This window comes from Hypanus sabinus, chromosome 11 (assembly GCF_030144855.1).
Source record: "Hypanus sabinus isolate sHypSab1 chromosome 11, sHypSab1.hap1, whole genome shotgun sequence".
Taxonomy (NCBI): domain Eukaryota; kingdom Metazoa; phylum Chordata; class Chondrichthyes; order Myliobatiformes; family Dasyatidae; genus Hypanus; species Hypanus sabinus.
Genome location: NC_082716.1, coordinates 77,895,810 through 77,913,307, shown reverse-complemented (window position 1 = coordinate 77,913,307; position 17,498 = coordinate 77,895,810). Strand labels below are relative to the sequence as shown.

General features: G+C 42.7%; 1 protein-coding gene across 4 annotated transcripts in view; it reads right to left on the bottom strand.

Moving 5' to 3' along the window:
* The window catches only part of LOC132402146 (flavin-containing monooxygenase 5-like), a 49,971-nt gene that overhangs the window by 10,437 nt on the left and 22,036 nt on the right, over positions 1-17,498 (bottom strand). For all 4 annotated transcript variants that reach the window (XM_059984788.1, XM_059984790.1, XM_059984791.1 and 1 more), the window contains 2 exons: positions 14,962-15,127; positions 12,240-12,382 (listed from right to left, as the gene is read on the bottom strand). In XM_059984788.1, coding sequence (XP_059840771.1) covers positions 12,240-12,382; positions 14,962-15,127 — 309 coding nt within the window. The remainder of the gene's footprint in view (positions 1-12,239; positions 12,383-14,961; positions 15,128-17,498) is intronic.

The following is a 17,498-nucleotide window of genomic DNA, read 5'->3' as shown; positions in this document are numbered from 1 at the left end:
GCTGGTCCCCAGGATAGGGAGTTTGTAGAGTGCCTACGGGATGCATTCTGGGAACAGCTTGTACGAGAGCCAACCAGGGACAAGGCTATTCTGGATTTAGTCTTGTGTAATGAACAGGATTTGATAAGCGATCCTGAAGTAAAGGAGCCATTAGGAGGTAGTGATCATAATATGATAAGTTTTTATCTGCAATTTGATAAGGATAAGGGCAGCTCAGAGGTGTCAGTGTTGCAGTTGAACAAAGGAGACTATGGAGCCATGAGGGAGGAGCTGGCCAACATTAACTGGACGGATATCCTAGCAGAAAAGACAGTGGAACAGCAATGGCAGGTATTCTTGGGAATAATGCACAAGGTGCCAAATCAGTTCATCCCCCGGAGAAGGAAGGATTCAAAGGGGGGAAAGGGGCCAAAGTGATTGACAACGGAAGTCAGAGATTGCATAGCATCAAAAAAAAGGAAGTATGACAGAGCTAAGGTGAGTGGGAGGACAGATGATTGGGAAATTTTTAAGGAACAGCAGAACTTAACTAAAAAGGCAATATGGGGAGAAAAAATGAGGTACAAACGCAAGCTAGCCAGGAATATAAAGGAGGATAGCAAAAGCTTTTTTAGGTATGTGAAGAGAAAGAAGATAGTTAAGAACAATGTTGGGCGCTTGAAGAATGAATTGAGTGAAATTGTTATGGGAAACAGAGAAATGGCAGAAGAATTTAATAAGTACTTTAGATCTGTTTTCACTAAGGAAGACACAAGCAATCTCCCAGATGTATGGATGGGCCAAGGACATAGGGTAACAGAGGAAATGAAACAGATTGACATTAGGAAGGAAACGGTGATGAGTAGACTGATGGGACTGAAGGCTGACAAATCCCCAGGTCCAGATGGTCTGCATCCTAGGGTACTAAAGGAGGTGGCCCTGGAATTTGCGGATGCATTGGTAATCACTTTCCAATGTTCCTTAGATTCAGGATCGGTTGCTGAGGATTGGAGAATGGCTAATGTTATCCCACTTTTTAAGAAAGGAGGGAGGGAGAAAACAGAGAACTATCGACCTGTCAACCTAACATCAGTAGTGGGGAAGATGCTAGTCCATTATTTAAGATGAAATAGTGGCATATCTAGATAGCAGTGATAGGATTGAGCCGAGTCAGCATGGATTTACCAAGGGTAAATCATGCTTGACTAATCTATTGGAGTTTTTCGAGGACGTAACCAGGAAGTTAGATAGGGGAAGATCCAATGGATGTAGTGTACCTCGATTTTCAGAAGGCATTTGATAAGGTCCCACATAGGAGATTGGTGGGTAAAATCAGAGCTCATGGCATTGGGGGCAAGACATTGACATGGATAGAAAACTGGTTGGCAAATAGAAAGCAAAGGGTAATGGTGAATGGGTGTTTCTCTGAATGGCAGGTGGTGACTAGTGGGGTGCCACAGGGCTCGGTATTGGGACCACAGCTGTTTACGATTTACATCAACGATTTAGATGAAGGCATTGAGAATAACATCGGCAAGTTTGCTGATGATACTAAGCTGGGTGGCAGTGTGACATGTGATGAGGATGTTAGGAGAATTCAGGGTGACTTGGATAGGCTGGGTGAGTGGGCAGATATTTGGCAGATGACGTTTAATGTGAATAAGTGTGAGGTTATCCACTTTGGAAATAAGAACAGGAAGGCAGATTATTATCTGAACGGTGTAGAGTTAGGTAAGGGAGAAATACAAAGAGATCTAGGAGTCCTTGTTCATCAGTCACTGAAGGTGAATGAGCAAGTGCGGCAGGCAGTGAAGAAGGCTAATGGCATGTTGGCCTTTATTACAAAGGGAATTGAGTACAAGAGCAAGGAAATCCTCTTGCATTTGTACAGAGCCCTGGTGAGACCACACCTGGAGTATTGTGTACAGTTTTGGTCTCCAGGGTTAAGGAAAGACATCCTGGCTGTAGAGGAAGTGCAGCATAGATTCATAAGGTTAATTCCTGTGATGTCAGGACTGTCTTACGCAGAGAGGTTAGAGAGACTGGGCTTGTACACGCTGGAATTAAGGAGATTGAGAGGGGATCTGATTGCAACATATAAGATTATTAAGGGATTGGACAAGATAAAGGCAGGAAATACGTTCCAGATGCTGGGAGAGTCCAGTACCAGAGGGCATGGTCTGAGAATAAGGGGTAGGTGATTTAGGACAGAGTTAAGGAAAAACTTCTTCTCCCAGAGAGTTGTGGGGGTCTGGAATGCACTGCCTCGGAAGGTAGTGGAGGCCAGTTTTCTGGATGCTTTCAAGAAGGAGCTAGAAAGTTATTGCAGTTACTTGGAAATCTGATTTATACTTAACTATGGATCATTGAAATAATGAAATATATAGTTGTATTCCACTTGAAAAAATTACATACAATCTAAGAAATGAATATGATATATTTTTGAAAATGTGGCTACCATACCTACAAAAGATAGGATTAAATACATAGGTCCTTTGAAGATAAAAGTATAAAGTAATTGGGGAAAGTAAAAATAAATATTAGAATTATTTTGAACTCCATGGAGCATGTGGGGATCCTCCGATATCCAGGCAATCTTTTTCTTCTTTCTTTCTTTTTTTTCTTTCTTTAGACAAGGGTTAAGGGGGGGGGGGTTAAGGGGAGGGGGAAGGGTTAATATTATTTTTCTCTTTCTTACTATTTTATCATTACATTTATTCTTTGTAATTTTCTAAAAAATTAATAAATAAATAAATAAATAAATAAATGAAAAGGAGCTAGATAGGTATCTTATGGATAGGGGAATCAAGGGATACGGGGACAAGGCAGGAACTGGGTATTGATAGTAGATGATCAGCCATGGCTCGAAGGGCTGAATGGTCTACTTCTGCACCTATTGTCTATATTGTCTAATGATTGCATTAGGGGTTTCCACTTCTCGTCAATAGTCAAAGACAAGAAAATCTGCAAATGCTGCAAATCCAAGCAACACACACAAAATGCTGAAGGAACTCAGCAGGTCAGGCAGCATCTATGGAAAAGAGTAAACAGGTTGGAGGCTACCCAGCTAGAATATAAAGTGTTGCTCCTCCCTGATGGAATATAAGTGTTGAACATTGATTTCTCTAACTTCCATTAATGCACCCCTCCCCTTCTTACCCCATCCCTCATTTATTTGTTTGTTTGTTTATTTATTATTTTTTCCCCTTTTTTTCTCTCTCTGCCCCTCTCACAATCACTCCTTGCCTGCTCTCCATCTCCCTCTGGTGCTCCCCTCCCCCCTTCTTTCTCCCTAGGCCTCCCGTCCCATGATCCTCTCCCTTCTCCAGTTGTGTATCCCTTTTTCCAATTAACTTCTCAGCTCTTAGCTTTATCCCTCCCCCTCCTGTCTTCTCCTATCATTTCAGATCTCCCCCTCCCACTCTCAAATCTCTCACCACTTCTCCTTTCAGTTAGTCCTGACGAAGGGTCTTGGCCTGAAACATCGACTGAACTTCTCCCTGTAGATGCTGCCTGGCCTGCTGCGTTCCACCAGCATTTTGTGTGTGTTGCTGGAATATAGGTGTTGTTTATATTCTCTCTGGGTAGCCTCCAACCAGGTGGCATGAACATTGGTTTCTCAAACTTCTGGTATTTGCATCCCCCTCTTTACCATTCCTATTCCCGTTTCCTTCTCTCACCTCATCTCCTTACCTGCTCATCACCTCCCTCTTCCTTTTCTTCAATGGTCTTCTATCTTCTCCTATCAGACTCCCCCTTCTCCAGCCCTTTATCTCTTTCACCTATCAGCTTCCCAGCTCTTTACTTCACCCCTCCCCTCTCCCAGTTTCACCTGTCACCTACATCCTTGTACTTCTTTCTCCCCTCCCCTACCCCTTCGCTCTAACTTCTCATCTTTCTTTCCAGTCCTGACGAAGGGTCTCAGCTCAAAATGTTGGTTGTTTACTCTTTTCCACAGATGCTGCCTGGACTGCTAATTAATAGTCAGTTCCTTTAGCCTAAGAAAATGTGTAAACATCACATAGAGAAAATAATTAGTAATGATTCTTAAGGAGTCCATTTAGAATGTGCTGACACAGAAAGAACGTGCAAAGCAACTTGCAGGGCAACGTATAAACCAATTTGCAAAATCAGGATGAAACAATAGCTTGCTGATTAAAGAAGCGATACGGGTAACGGGAAGACATGCTTAACGGTTGAACAATAACGGTGTTAATGCGCTGAGGCTGATAAATGGGCCAAAGGGGTAATCACATTTGTAATTTTGTAATGAGATTAAAGAAGAATGTAGGGTATAAAAAACTGTGCAAAGTGTAATTCGGCACTCAATCTAGCAGGAGCTGGTTGGGTCCGACTCTGCAGACTCGAAAAATAAAGTTTACCGTTCTGCAAATTGCTGAGACTCAGTGTGTTTCTGACAACGTGGGGGCTCGTCCGGGATCCACACTCCGGCCGCGGTGGACACGAGGAAGGACATCGGAGACGGTGCACCCCGCCGAGTTTGGCGGTCCCTGACTCCTTGCTCGTCGCTCCAACGCGGCTTGAGCGAGTGATATCCGGACAGCGCAGAGCGGTAAACGGGGAGAAGGGGATAGTACCTGGTACTGGAAGTCCCCAGGACGCACCGGGTAAGTGCCTACTATTATAGTAGAAAGGTGCGGGAATAAGTAAGGACGGAGAAGACCGGGATCGCTACCCGGGGGTCCTCCTGATTAAGTAAGAGCGGAATAAGATGGGAGGGGGTGGCTCTAAAAAGAAAGAGGAAACGGAGAGACCGGGACCATACCCGGGGGTTCCTCCTGATAGCCCCCTCGGTAGAATGTTTGAGAATTGGGGATGTGGAAGACTAAAAGGGAAACAAAAGAAAAAAATGATACAGTACTGTTTAATTTGGTCGAAACAGCCGATAGAAAAACCTGCGGTCTGGTGGCCGCGGCTTGGGTCTGAGGAGGATTGGGTACGACAAGCCTTAAACATTTACGTTAATTCAAAACCAAATGTAAAACCGGAAGAAATTGCTTATGCTTTTTGTTGGGCTCCCTGGCCAGGAGTAACAACAAAGAGTTTTAAGTTGGGCATTAAAGGGGAGCGGAAGTGGGACCCACTCGATCATTTACCCCCTCCCTATGTCCAGCCTTCTGCGCCCCTTGCCGGAGCAGAGGGAGGACGTGAAGAAAGTAAAAAAAACAGAAGAAATAGACCCGGAGAGGGAAGGAGGATGAGGAGGGCGGCACGATGTTTTTACTGCAATGAGGAAGGCCACTTTAAGAGGAAGTGCCCAAGATATCGAAAAGAAGTCCGAGCTTATGCCCTCATGGAAGAAGAATAGGGGTGTCAGGGGTCCCAACCCTTGGGGACGAGATACAAGCAGGAACCCCTGGTAAATTTAAAATTAGGTCCTCAAGGGTCAGAAGTAACCTTTATGGTCGACTCAGGAGCTGAAAGAACTAGTATAATCCAAGCCCCTCCGGGAACCAAGATTGGGACCAAAACCATTGGGGTTTCCGGAATAGGAGGAAAAACTATGCAGGTCCCAATAATAGAAGATGTACAGATAAAATGCGACGACCGGGAAGGTATCCAGGATGTGTTATTACTTCCGTCAGCCGGATTCAACTTATTGGGAAGAGATTTGCAGGCACTGCTAGGGATCGGGACAGTGCCATATCAAGGTGAAATTCAGGTGAAACTGTTCGTAATGACTGAAAAGGATGATCAGGAAATAAAGGCCAGTGTCTGGTATCAAGAAGGTAATCGGGGCGGCCTGGACATCACCCCACTGAAAATCACCCTGTTGCCAAACAGCCGCCCGGTGAGAAGACGGCAATATCCCATTGCCATGGAAGGGAGGAGGGGATTACAACCTGTAATTGAGACATTAGTATCAGATGGACTCCTGGAAGAACGTATGTCACCCTTTAATACCCCCATCCTACCGGTCCGAAAGCCCGACGGCACGTATCGAATGGTTCAAGATCTGAGAGGCTTAAATGCGGTAGTCCAAACACGATACCCGGTAGTGCCTAACCCCTATACATTAATGAGCAAAATACCTCCTGAACATGAATGGTTCAGTGTGATAGATCTAAAAGATGCTTTTTGGAGTTGCCCGTTGGAGGAAGGTAGCCGAGATATGTTCGCATTTGAATGGGAAAATCCCTTCACTGGGCGGAAGAAGCAACTCCGGTGGACCGTCTTGCCCCAAGGGTTCACGGAGTCCCCAAACCTATTCGAACAGGTACTGGAGCAAGTATTGGCTGGATTCCATTGTACCGAAAAGAACCAACTATTACAGTATGTCGATGACCTACTACTATCGGGACCAGCAGAGGAGGTAGTGCGAGACGATACTATAAGACTCCTGAATTACCTAGGAGAAAAAGGATTGCGGGTGTCCAAGAAGAAACTGCAATTTGTCGAGAAGGAAATAACATATCTCGGACACAGAGTCAGTAAAGGGCACCGCCAAATAACCCCAGAAAGAATAGCGGGAATAACTAAAATACCGCTTCCCAGGACAAAGAAGGAAATAAGACAATTTCTGGGCTTAGTGGGCTATTGCCGGATTTGGATAGAGAATTATACCCCCCTGGTGAAGTTTATGTACGACAAATTGGCAAAGGAAGACCGGGGAATAATCAGCTGGACCGAAGAAGAAGAACAGAAGTTCAGGAAAATAAAAGGGCAACTAATTCGGGCCCCGGTATTAACACTGCCAGCACTGGAAAAGCCCTTTCAGCTGTATGCAACAAACAATGAAGGAACTGCGTTAGGAGTACTAACCCAAGAAAAAGGAGGAAAGCGGCAACCTGTGGCCTTTTTATCAAAAATGTTAGACCCGGTATCCCGGGGATGGCCGACGTGCATACAAGCCGTAGCGGCAGCAGCCGTACTAGTAGAAGAAGCACGGAAATTAACCTTTGGGGGAAGAATGACGGTGTATACCCAGCACTCCGTTAGCACCCTCTTAGCCCAAAAAGCTCAGCGGTGGTTGACGGACTCTCGCATACTGAAATACGAAACCATTCTGATGGTCGGGGATGATGTAAGCTTTGAAAGGAACAATAGTTGTAACCCGGCACAGTTCTTATACGGGGAATCAACAGGGGAGCCCGACAAACATCAGAAGGCGAGTGGAAGACCCCCGACGGACGGCAAGTACTGAATAAGGAAATAACTCGTCATATACTGCAACAACTACACCAACAAAGCCATTGGGGAGTGCAAGCTATGTGCGACACTATCCTAAGGGACTATGTTTGTAAAGGGATATTCACACTAGCTCAACAGGAGGTGTGGGGCTGTTACACCTGTCAAAAGGTAAACAAGAAAATGATGCGTGCCACCCAGAAGGGGGGACAAACACTAGCCGTCCGACCGTTCCATCGGATCCAAATAGACTTTACGGAACTACCACAAGTTCAGAGATGGAAGTACCTGTTAGTAATTGTGGATCACTTCACTCAGTGGGTGGAAGCATTCCCAACCACTAAAGCGGACGCCCCTACAGTGGCACGGATCCTATTAGAAAATATAGTCCCGAGATATGGAATAATGGGGTCTATTGATTCAGATAGGGGAACACACTTTGCCTCAAAAACACACCAGCTAATCTGTGACGCCTTAGGAATCCAGTGGAAGCTGCACACCCCCTGGCACCCTCAGAGCTCAGGAAGAGTTGAGAGGATGAACAGTACTTTGAAGACGCAATTGACAAAACTAATGATGGAAACCAAGCTACCCTGGACCAAGTGTCTACCCCTGGCCCTACTAAGAATCCGCACGGCTCCTCGAAAAGATACAGGAGTATCCCCTTACGAAATGTTGTTTGGCCTTCCATATTGGAACAAGGTGGAGGGCTATCCTTCCCTGCAAGGGGGAGATGTCTTTGTAAGGGACTATTTACAGGCACTGTCTCGTTCTTTTGCAGAATTGCGCAGGAAGGGGTTACTCGCACAAACCCCACCTCTGGACTTCGCACTCCACCGAACTCAGCCCGGTGACTGGGTCCTGATTAAGACTTGGAAGCCAGAGAAGTTACAGCCGCAGTGGGAAGGCCCATTCCAGGTGCTACTGACCACTGAAGCCGCAGTAAGGACAAAAGAAAAAGGGTGGACACACGCCGCGAGAATCAAGGGACCCGTAAAGCCCGAAGAAGGTGCAGAATGGACTTGCGTCCAGGGAGAAGACCCGATGGTGCTAAAGCTCAAAAGACGGACAGAATGAACTTTGGGACTGTAATGTATATACTGCTAGTGTTGAGAAGCGCTGAAGGGGGATGTGATAAGTGCAGGACGACGGTAAGGGTGGGCATGACGGTTTTTCCAGGGTCCTTTGTATCACACTCGCATGTAAACGAGAAATGTTATGACTACAACAAAAAGGAGGAGTATGTGGAAAGTTTAATCTAACCAACTGCTGCTTAAAGATAGATGACAACGGAAAGGTGGTTCAAAAAATATCAGATAAAATAAGGAAACTGGCCCACGTGCCGGTACAGACCTGGAAGCCGCTGGGGTATTGGGACTGGCTGGACGGATGGTTGAAAGGAGGCTGGTGGCGAACCGCTTTAGGGGTTATAGGAGGGGGATTGATGGTCCTCCTTCTGCTACCATGTCTGATCCCCTGCTTGAGGGAGCTAGTAGCTCGGGTGGCAAGACAAGTCATGCAACCAGGGGCCCCAGCTGATCCTGTTCAGGTACTCCTACAAAGGGAAATAGAGCTAGAGGAAGAAGCCTATGTAAACCCGTGGCAAAAGCCCAACTGATAGCACATTCTAAAAAGAAAAAGGGTGGATTGAGAGAAATGATTCTTAAGGAGTCCATTTAGAATGTGCTGACACAGAAAGAACGTGCAAAGCAACTTGCAGGGCAACGTATAAACCAATTTGCAAAATCAGGATGAAACAATAGCTTGCTGATTAAAGAAGCGATACGGGTAACGGGAAGACATGCTTAACGGTTGAACAATAACGGTGTTAATGCGCTGAGGCTGATAAATGGGCCAAAGGGGTAATCACATTTGTAATTTTGTAATGAGATTAAAGAAGAATGTAGGGTATAAAAAACTGTGCAAAGTGTAATTCGGCACTCAATCTAGCAGGAGCTGGTTGGGTCCGACTCTGCAGACTCGAAAAATAAAGTTTACCGTTCTGCAAATTGCTGAGACTCAGTGTGTTTCTGACACTTCACCCCTCCCCTCTCCCAGTTTCACCTGTCACCTACATCCTTGTACTTCTTTCTCCCCTCCCCTACCCCTTCGCTCTAACTTCTCATCTTTCTTTCCAGTCCTGACGAAGGGTCTCAGCTCAAAATGTTGGTTGTTTACTCTTTTCCACAGATGCTGCCTGGACTGCTAATTAATAGTCAGTTCCTTTAGCCTAAGAAAATGTGTAAACATCACATAGAGAAAATAATTAGTCCTTGAAATGCAGAAGGAAGAATTTCTAGGTAAGGTATTTAAATTGGCTTTATTAAAGGTGTTATAAGTGTAAAGGGGGTTTCTTCTTTTTCTTTGTCACTTCGTATGTTAATCAAAATGGCTTCTTTGTTTTGTTAAAAGTAGGAATGCTTTGTCGCGAGAGAGTGCTGGAAGCTTGTTTGGGTTAAAATTTATTGATAATGAGAATTGTATTCCTTTGTAAACCAATTGGGATTAATGTTGTTCTTTCTTCTGAGTCTGTAAGCTATTGTTGGCGGGCTTTTGGGGAGATTGGCGCGAGGGGGTGAGAGGCCAGGAGGTACCCCGAGGAGAGGAGACGAAGATAGATGTGCTTGGTTGACCACTTCGGGTGGTCCTGAGCTGCAAGTCAAGGAGTTCGGAGGGGATCGAATGGTGGCCAGAAGACTTCAGTAATTGAGCTCCAACAGTTGTGCACGAAGTGGTTTGGATTTTGATTAGTATGGCGCCTTTTCTTTACTTTCTTTTCCTTCATATATACCGTATTGTTATTAATCACTTAGTTATAGTAATCTTTATAAATTGTAATCATTTAATCGCATATGGTGTACTGTCTGTTTTTGGGCGAGGTGGGGACATCAAATAGCATCCACACCAGCTGATTACCCAGTTTTGTGGGGCTGAAGGCTGCTCCCCCTAGACGAGTACGAGCTGAGCGAGCCTGAGGTGATCCGGGGGGGGGGGGGGGTGCATAAACATAAATCGAGCAAAGAATTCAGAAGAAATTCTTTTATCCAGCTGTTGGCTAGAATGTGTAATTTGCTACTGTTGGAATAGTTGAGACAAACAGCATGAAGCACATTGGGAGAAAGAAAGGAAAAGAAGGACATGTTGATAGGGTTAAATGAGGAGTTTGAAGGAGGATTGTGCTGTGGGTAATATAGGAGTATAGCAACAAAAGGACTACCTCCCCCTTTATTTCTGGCATTACAAGGTCGACAACATTTACTGTTCTCCCTGTGCTCCAAATCTAACAACGTTTCTGATTAATGCAGATCTAGCCACCTTAGATTTTAAGTTTTAAATTGCTTTATTATTGTCACATATACTAAGACAGTGATAAAATTTGTTTTGCAAGCCTTCAATGCAAATTATGCCAACATATCAGTACACTGTGTTAAAACAAGGCAAAACCAATAACAGGTTGCAGAGTAATCTGGTTGCAAAGAAAGTGCTGTGTAATAAATGATAAGGTGCAAGGCCATAATGAGTTCAAGAGTCCATCTTATGCACGGTTCTACTCTGGTCACACAAATAAGCAATGAGAGGAGCATTAGCTGTCATTATGGAGTCACAGAGTTATAGACCATGAAAACAGGCTCTTCAGCACAGCTCCGCCAAGTTCATCCCATTTCCCCACATTTGGCCCACATCCCTCAAATATTTCTTATCCATATACCCATGTAAGTGTCTGTTCAATGTTGTAATTGTACCCACCTCTACTACTTTGTCTGGCAGCCCTTTCCATTTACTCACCATTCTCTGTGTGAAAGTGCTGCCTCTCATAGCCCCTTTTAAATCTCCCCCCTCACCGTAAACCTATACCTTCTAGTTTTAGACTCCCCGACTTTGGAAAAAGACTGAGCATTCGCCTATCTATACCCCTGATAATACTGTGTACAGTGGATTCCAGTTAATTTGGAAGCATCAGGACCAGTACATTGTAGCCCAATTAAACGGCTGCTCCAATTAGCTGAAGCTACATGGAAATAGTTAAAAAGGTATAAATAAAGGCAAATTGAACAATAAATTATGTATTTAAGTGAGTACAGAATGAATCAGAACACTACCAATACTACCACCATACTATAAAGCTGTATTAGTTCCTAATACTAATTGACAGAGGAACTCATCTGTCTTGCTTTCTTTTTATCCATGGAAAAAAATCAGCAGATGAAATGGACTGCCTTAATACGATGTTATTGATGATAGCATCCACCAAGTCTTCATTTTAATTGTCACATTCAAGGTTATTATTGATACCTTCAAATTCTTCATAGTGCTTTACTTGATGAAGTAGAGAGATTGTTTCATGTTCTATCCTGGCCATTTGTAGCACCGCCAAACCTGAATGCTTGAAACCGCAGCGAGCAAAGCAGTTCTGAATGATCTTACTGCTTACTTCGTACCAACTATCAGTGACAAAAACCAATACATCTTGAAAACAAACAGGCACAACTGACGTTACTTAAAAACTGTTGGCTCTAAGCATGGTGTAGTGTCTAACAGCAATGCAAGTGCATGTGACTGACACTAGTTAGAAACTGTTCGGTAACAGCATCCTGCCACAATTAAATGGCTTAGTGTCCCAAATAAATGAGGGGATTATTTTTCTAGTAGTGTTTGTTCTTTAAGAGTTGTCCCAAATAAGAGACTGCCCCGATTAGCTGGTGGCCCAATTAACCAGAATCCATTGTACCTCTCTAAAAGCTCACCCCTCAGTACCCAATACGTAAGAGAGCTAATTCTTTAGACGTTTATTCAATATAAAAGGATGAGTTAATTTAAGTTTATAATGACTTTTAAAGAAATTAGTAGCAAACAGGGGAACTTTTTCTGCTTTTGGGGAACGTTTAGTTAGGTCATTATGAAGAAAAGCTAAAATACTTCACCCAGAGAATGATAAAAAAAAATTCTCTTGAAAAGGGCACTAAACGCTTGTTCAATTAATAAATCTTAAATTTGAGACTAGACTGGATTTTAATGTACAGTGACATAAAGGGATACATATGGATGGAACAATGATATATCTCACAGAACACAGACCAGGTTTAGATACTTTTGTCTGTGCTGCTCCTCACCTGTTTCGCATGTTGGCTGATTTCAACTGCAAGGTCGCCCCCAGTGCTCCCAATTCCAATTATTACCACTCTTTTCCCTTCGAATTTTAAGGGTTCTTTATAATCTTTACTATGTATGTATTGACCCTTGAACTTTTCTATGCCTGGGGAAAATCAGGAGAGACAATGTTAGAGCATTTGCTTGGTGAGTATACTCGGTAATTATAGTAAATATACATTACACAGTAAGCTAAATAAATTTCATATTTATGCTTGTGCAGTAAATTGTCATCAAAATTTCAGTACAGGAGGTGGTTATTTACTCATTGACTCTGGCTGTTTGCTCAAGCCTATTTTCCTACTGTGGTGAACTGCATATACCTGTCTGGACACGCCCCCTGCTGACTGCTCCTGTGGCTCCTCCCACAGACCCCTGTATAAAGGCGATCGAGGCCTGAGCCCGGCCTCTCAGTCTCCAGGATGTAGTATGGTGGTCACTCACTGTTTGTTCCTTCTTCCAGTCAATAAAAGCCGATATCTCGCCTTACGTCTCAGAGTGAGTTATTGATGGTGCAACACCTACTGCTTTACATTTTCTCAAATCCCTGGTCAAGTTCCACCAATTGGGCTCAACAAGCACAAACTCCATAAATATATTTTGTAAAGAACATGCTAAATATGTCCACGCTGTCCAATCCCACTTGAAAAGTACTGTTCTTTTTCTCACACTTTTCTGTCTAAATTGGGTGGGATTACAACTAGAGGTCATGGGTCAAGGGTGAAAGGTGAAAATTTTAAGGGAAACATAAAGAGACACTTCTTCATTCAGAGGGTTGTGAAAGTGTGGAATAAGCTGCCAGTGCAAGTGATGCATTCAAGCTCAATTTCAACATTTAAGAGAAGTTTGGACAGGTACCTGGATGGTAGGGGTACGGAGGGCTATGGGCCTGGTGCCAGTTGACAGGAGTAGGCTGCTTAAATGGTTTGGCATGGCCTAGATGGGCTGTAGGGCCTGTTTCTGTGCTGTACTTTTCTATGACTCCATAACTCTAAACATGTCATACATGTTAAATATTTTCTTTCTCCCCTATCAAATTGTTTAAGATTTCCCAACACTTAAAATATTCTCTAATTTTCAAAACCTTTCCTGTTAACACTTAGACTGATAGTCATTTTTTCCCCTCATTTCTACTGATCTCCTCGATTTGCTTTTCTTTCTGCTTGCTGTATTTTCACTGTATTGTGAACTCTCATTTTATGGTAAATCTTTCGATTGGATTTTATTTTTAGTCTCATATCTTTATCCCTCACACCTGCAATGCCGTTTATATTTGGCAAGCCAGATTAAAGCTGCATCCTAATGTTCTTTTAATGTTTCTTTACTAATGTCGCCACCTAGAAAAAAAGTGTCATTGTATCTCCTGTCACTGAATCCTTCTACATTTTACTAATTTTTAAAAAAAACTTAGAAGTGTACCAAAAATAGCACACATTGAAAATTTGTTGCTTAATCCATACTTTGAAATAGTTAAGTTGTAAATTCCTGCTAAAGTCAGGATTTGAATAATGAAAATCATTGTTTTAAATTGAATTCAGAAAATATTTGAGAGCTTCTGGGGCTTCCAGTTCTCCATGCCAAATCAAGATAAATAGAGAAAATGTGCAGCAAAGGTATAGGACCTCTGTTGAGGTTGCAGTTGGTGGATGGAGTGGTGAAATGGTTAGGAAAGAGGAAACAGCAGCACCCAGGTCTATTTTCACAAACACACACACACACACACACACACACACACACACACACACACACACACACACACACACACACATGGTTTGGTCTTAATTAAAACATTTAGTGATTTATATATTTGCTCTCTCAGAATCCTTTGACCCACAACTTCATTTATATTCTTCTCTTGCCATGTAAAACGTGGCCTCTTAATTTTTTCTTACCAAAAATAATATTTTGCAGTTGTCTATTTTAAAACTATTTTCTAATTACACGTCTGTTGTACATGCAACAAATTACCCAAAGAAGAAATATTTAACCAGTCATCATCCAAGCTGACCATTCCTCCTCGTATGATCTCATCTAAAAATTTTGAAATTGTTATGGAGTCCGGTTTCACAATTTATATTAAAAGTAGGTTTCAGCTGGTGGTGTCAGCTCTCATCTTCGAAGGAACTCGCTTCCCAGTTCCTGCCACTTTGGAAATTACACATTCCTCCTGCTCTGTGTTCTACCAAGGACCTAACAAGCTACTTCACAACTTGTCTCCCAACTCTGGATGTACTGACTTTATCAAGAGTTTTGGTTAGTATCACACTGCTCTTTGGGTGACATTGCTGACCATAGACTAGTAGACGGGTGACGTAAAAAAAACATTAAATATAATATTTGCAATGCAGAAGCTGCTTTATGAAACACTGTGCAAACAGAAATACTTTCACTAATTTCTTACACTGTATGTTCAGCTTAATTCCCTCAACCTGTGCTTTAACTGATGAATTGTGGTGAACTACATATACCTGTCTGGACACGCCCCCCCCAACTGCTCCTGTGGCTCCTCCCACGGACCCCGGTATAAAGGCGATTGGAGACACTGCCCCGGCCTCAGTCTCCAGGATGTAGTATGGTGGTCAATTGCTGCTTGTTCTTTCTTCCAGCCAATAAAAGCCGATATCTCGCCTTACGTCTCAGAGAGAGTTACTGATGGTGCATCAGGAATATACTCATTTTACTCACCAGGAAATGTATCCAGAGGTAAATGAGGGTCAGCGTGATGACCGATACAGACCAAAATAGCATCAAAGGTAGTCGTTTCCAAATTTCCCTCAGTGTCGCTCGTCACTACATCCCACTGTCCAGTGGTAGAGAAATCTGTCCGCTGTGTAATACTGCAGACATTGGTCTAGAGGAAATGCAAAGGGAAGTGGTTAGATAGTGATTGTGAAGGGAGTTTTCTAAGACAGCATTAAGATGCAAGTAAGAATTGCCATGTCATTAAGTTAAATAATAAATATTCCTCTTCCAGTTTTCTGCATTTTCAATGACCCAAAGAAAGCATTGCTACTTTAATAATTCTCTTGTTTAGGCTGACCAGCTCTTTGTATTTGACTCTCACACTACATCTTTTTTGCTGGATACCTGTTTGAGTTAGAAAGTTAATCAGACAACGAAAGTAATTACATTTAAAATAGGTCTATTCACTTCCCCAATTTGACCTCACTGGAAGGAGACTATTAATATTATACGTGAGTCTCATGCATCGGAAATACAAAAACAATGATTTGGGCATCATCTAGTCCAAACTAGCTTCCTAGACAAGTTTGCATTTGTAAAGATGTAACCATCACAAGTTTCCTTTTGACGACAATCTCTAAACGCACCAATGTCTAACTAGTTTCAAAGGCTAGTAAGAGTAGAATGTGCCTAATAATCATTTTTCACAATTGTCTCCACTGCTCAGTGACACCCTTGTTTTCCAGCTGTGCCCAATAATGTGTTTGGGGTTCTTGCTGAGTTACATTGCAGAATCTTGTGCATCTGTGGAGTGTAAAAGGGGGAAAAATCTTGTTGAGTAAGGGAATTAGGTTAATGGAAAAGGAAAGCTATGATTGTACTTAGAAACAAAGCATTGTGTTCAGTCAAGAACGCACAGCAGTGCCTCCACTTCTTTTGGAGACTGAGGCGAGTGAGGCTTCCCACCCCCATTCTAACCACATTGTAATGGAGCATCATTGAGAACATCCTGGCTGGCTGGATTACTGAATGGGTTGGGAATTGCTAGGCATCTGACTGCAAGTCACTGTAATGGATCGTGAGGACATGAGAGAGTCAGAGAGTCATCAGGCTCTCTCTTCCATCACCTCCCCCCCCCACCCCCAGGACATGTAACAGAAGTGCTGCGTTCGCAGTGCCCTCAACATTGTCTACCATCCCTCTCTCAATCTCTTTGACCTCATACCCTCAGGCAGAAGGTACTGCGGTATAAGAACAAGGGCTGTTAGGCTTCTTACCCCAAACTGTGAAGTTTCTGAACACCCTATTTATGACAGCACCCATAGCATTATACTGTTATATATTTATCTATATGTCATACATGCACTTTCTTCAACCTATACTTCTACAGAATATTTTTTAATCTCTTAATACTGTTGTGTAAATATCATTTTATGTGTGTATGTGATATATGCACTGTCTTTTGCACCTTATTACCTGGGAATATTGTTTCGCTTATCTGTATACATGGGCATGGTTGAATGACAATGAACTTGAACTTCAACCTTCAGATAGCTGATTCACTGATTCCCTGCTGAGCACCCTGGATTTCTCCCTAGCATCAAGAGTGCTACTGGAATCAGCACTAAAAGTGGTATCTCCCAATAACAGTAATAATGATAATAATCCAAAATAGTGGTCTGTTCTATTATTCCTATTTTTGCAGCATTCAATGTTTTATAGCATGCTGAAGAATTTAAGATTGCTATCCTCATCTTAGATCCTTCCAGGTCCTTTCCTTGCTTGGCTCCGTTATTTTTTTGAAGCTTAGTTCCTTCAATAAGATTCTTACTAGTTTTTTTTCCAGCATACAGAAGGAAAAGGGAGTGAGAAAGGCTATAATAAGCACAAAGTAGACAGCGGAGGTCAGTTAGAATAAAGAGTGTTGGGCAAGTAGAACAAAGTGCAGAATATAGACCCAGAAGTTATTTTAAGTTCATGAAGATCTGAAAAGGGGAGTTTACCACATTCAGCCTGGTAATGGCAGTGATGTGGAGGCATTGGTGACTATTTCTATATTAGATGTGTTGAGAAATGTCTAATATAAGCAATGTTATAAAGTAAACTTACTCTAATTTCGAGGAAATTATATTGCAAGCTCCCAACAGCATGAAGTTCAATAGTCAGATTCATCATGATAATGGCTGGAATGGTAAAAATGTATGGACCCAATTAATATTGAATAGCTTATAGGAAATGTTCAGAGGTGAGAGAACATACCAACTTCCATAAAATTATGTCGTTATTTTCTGGATTTCAATTCTCCAGCATGTCTTGGAAGGCAACAAAGGGAGCCTGAATTGGTGAGGTGATACAACAAGCATGTCGTTTCCATCTGGTTATAGATGGCATCAAACAGAGTCACCAGGTCATAGGAGCACAACACAGAAACAGGAGCTCCCAAGGGGATCATGCTACTTGCATCTAGCTGAGAAGCAGTACCTGTGGAGGATTCAGTTGTTGCTTTAAACTACAAGTGAAGATCTGACTGGAATTTACTC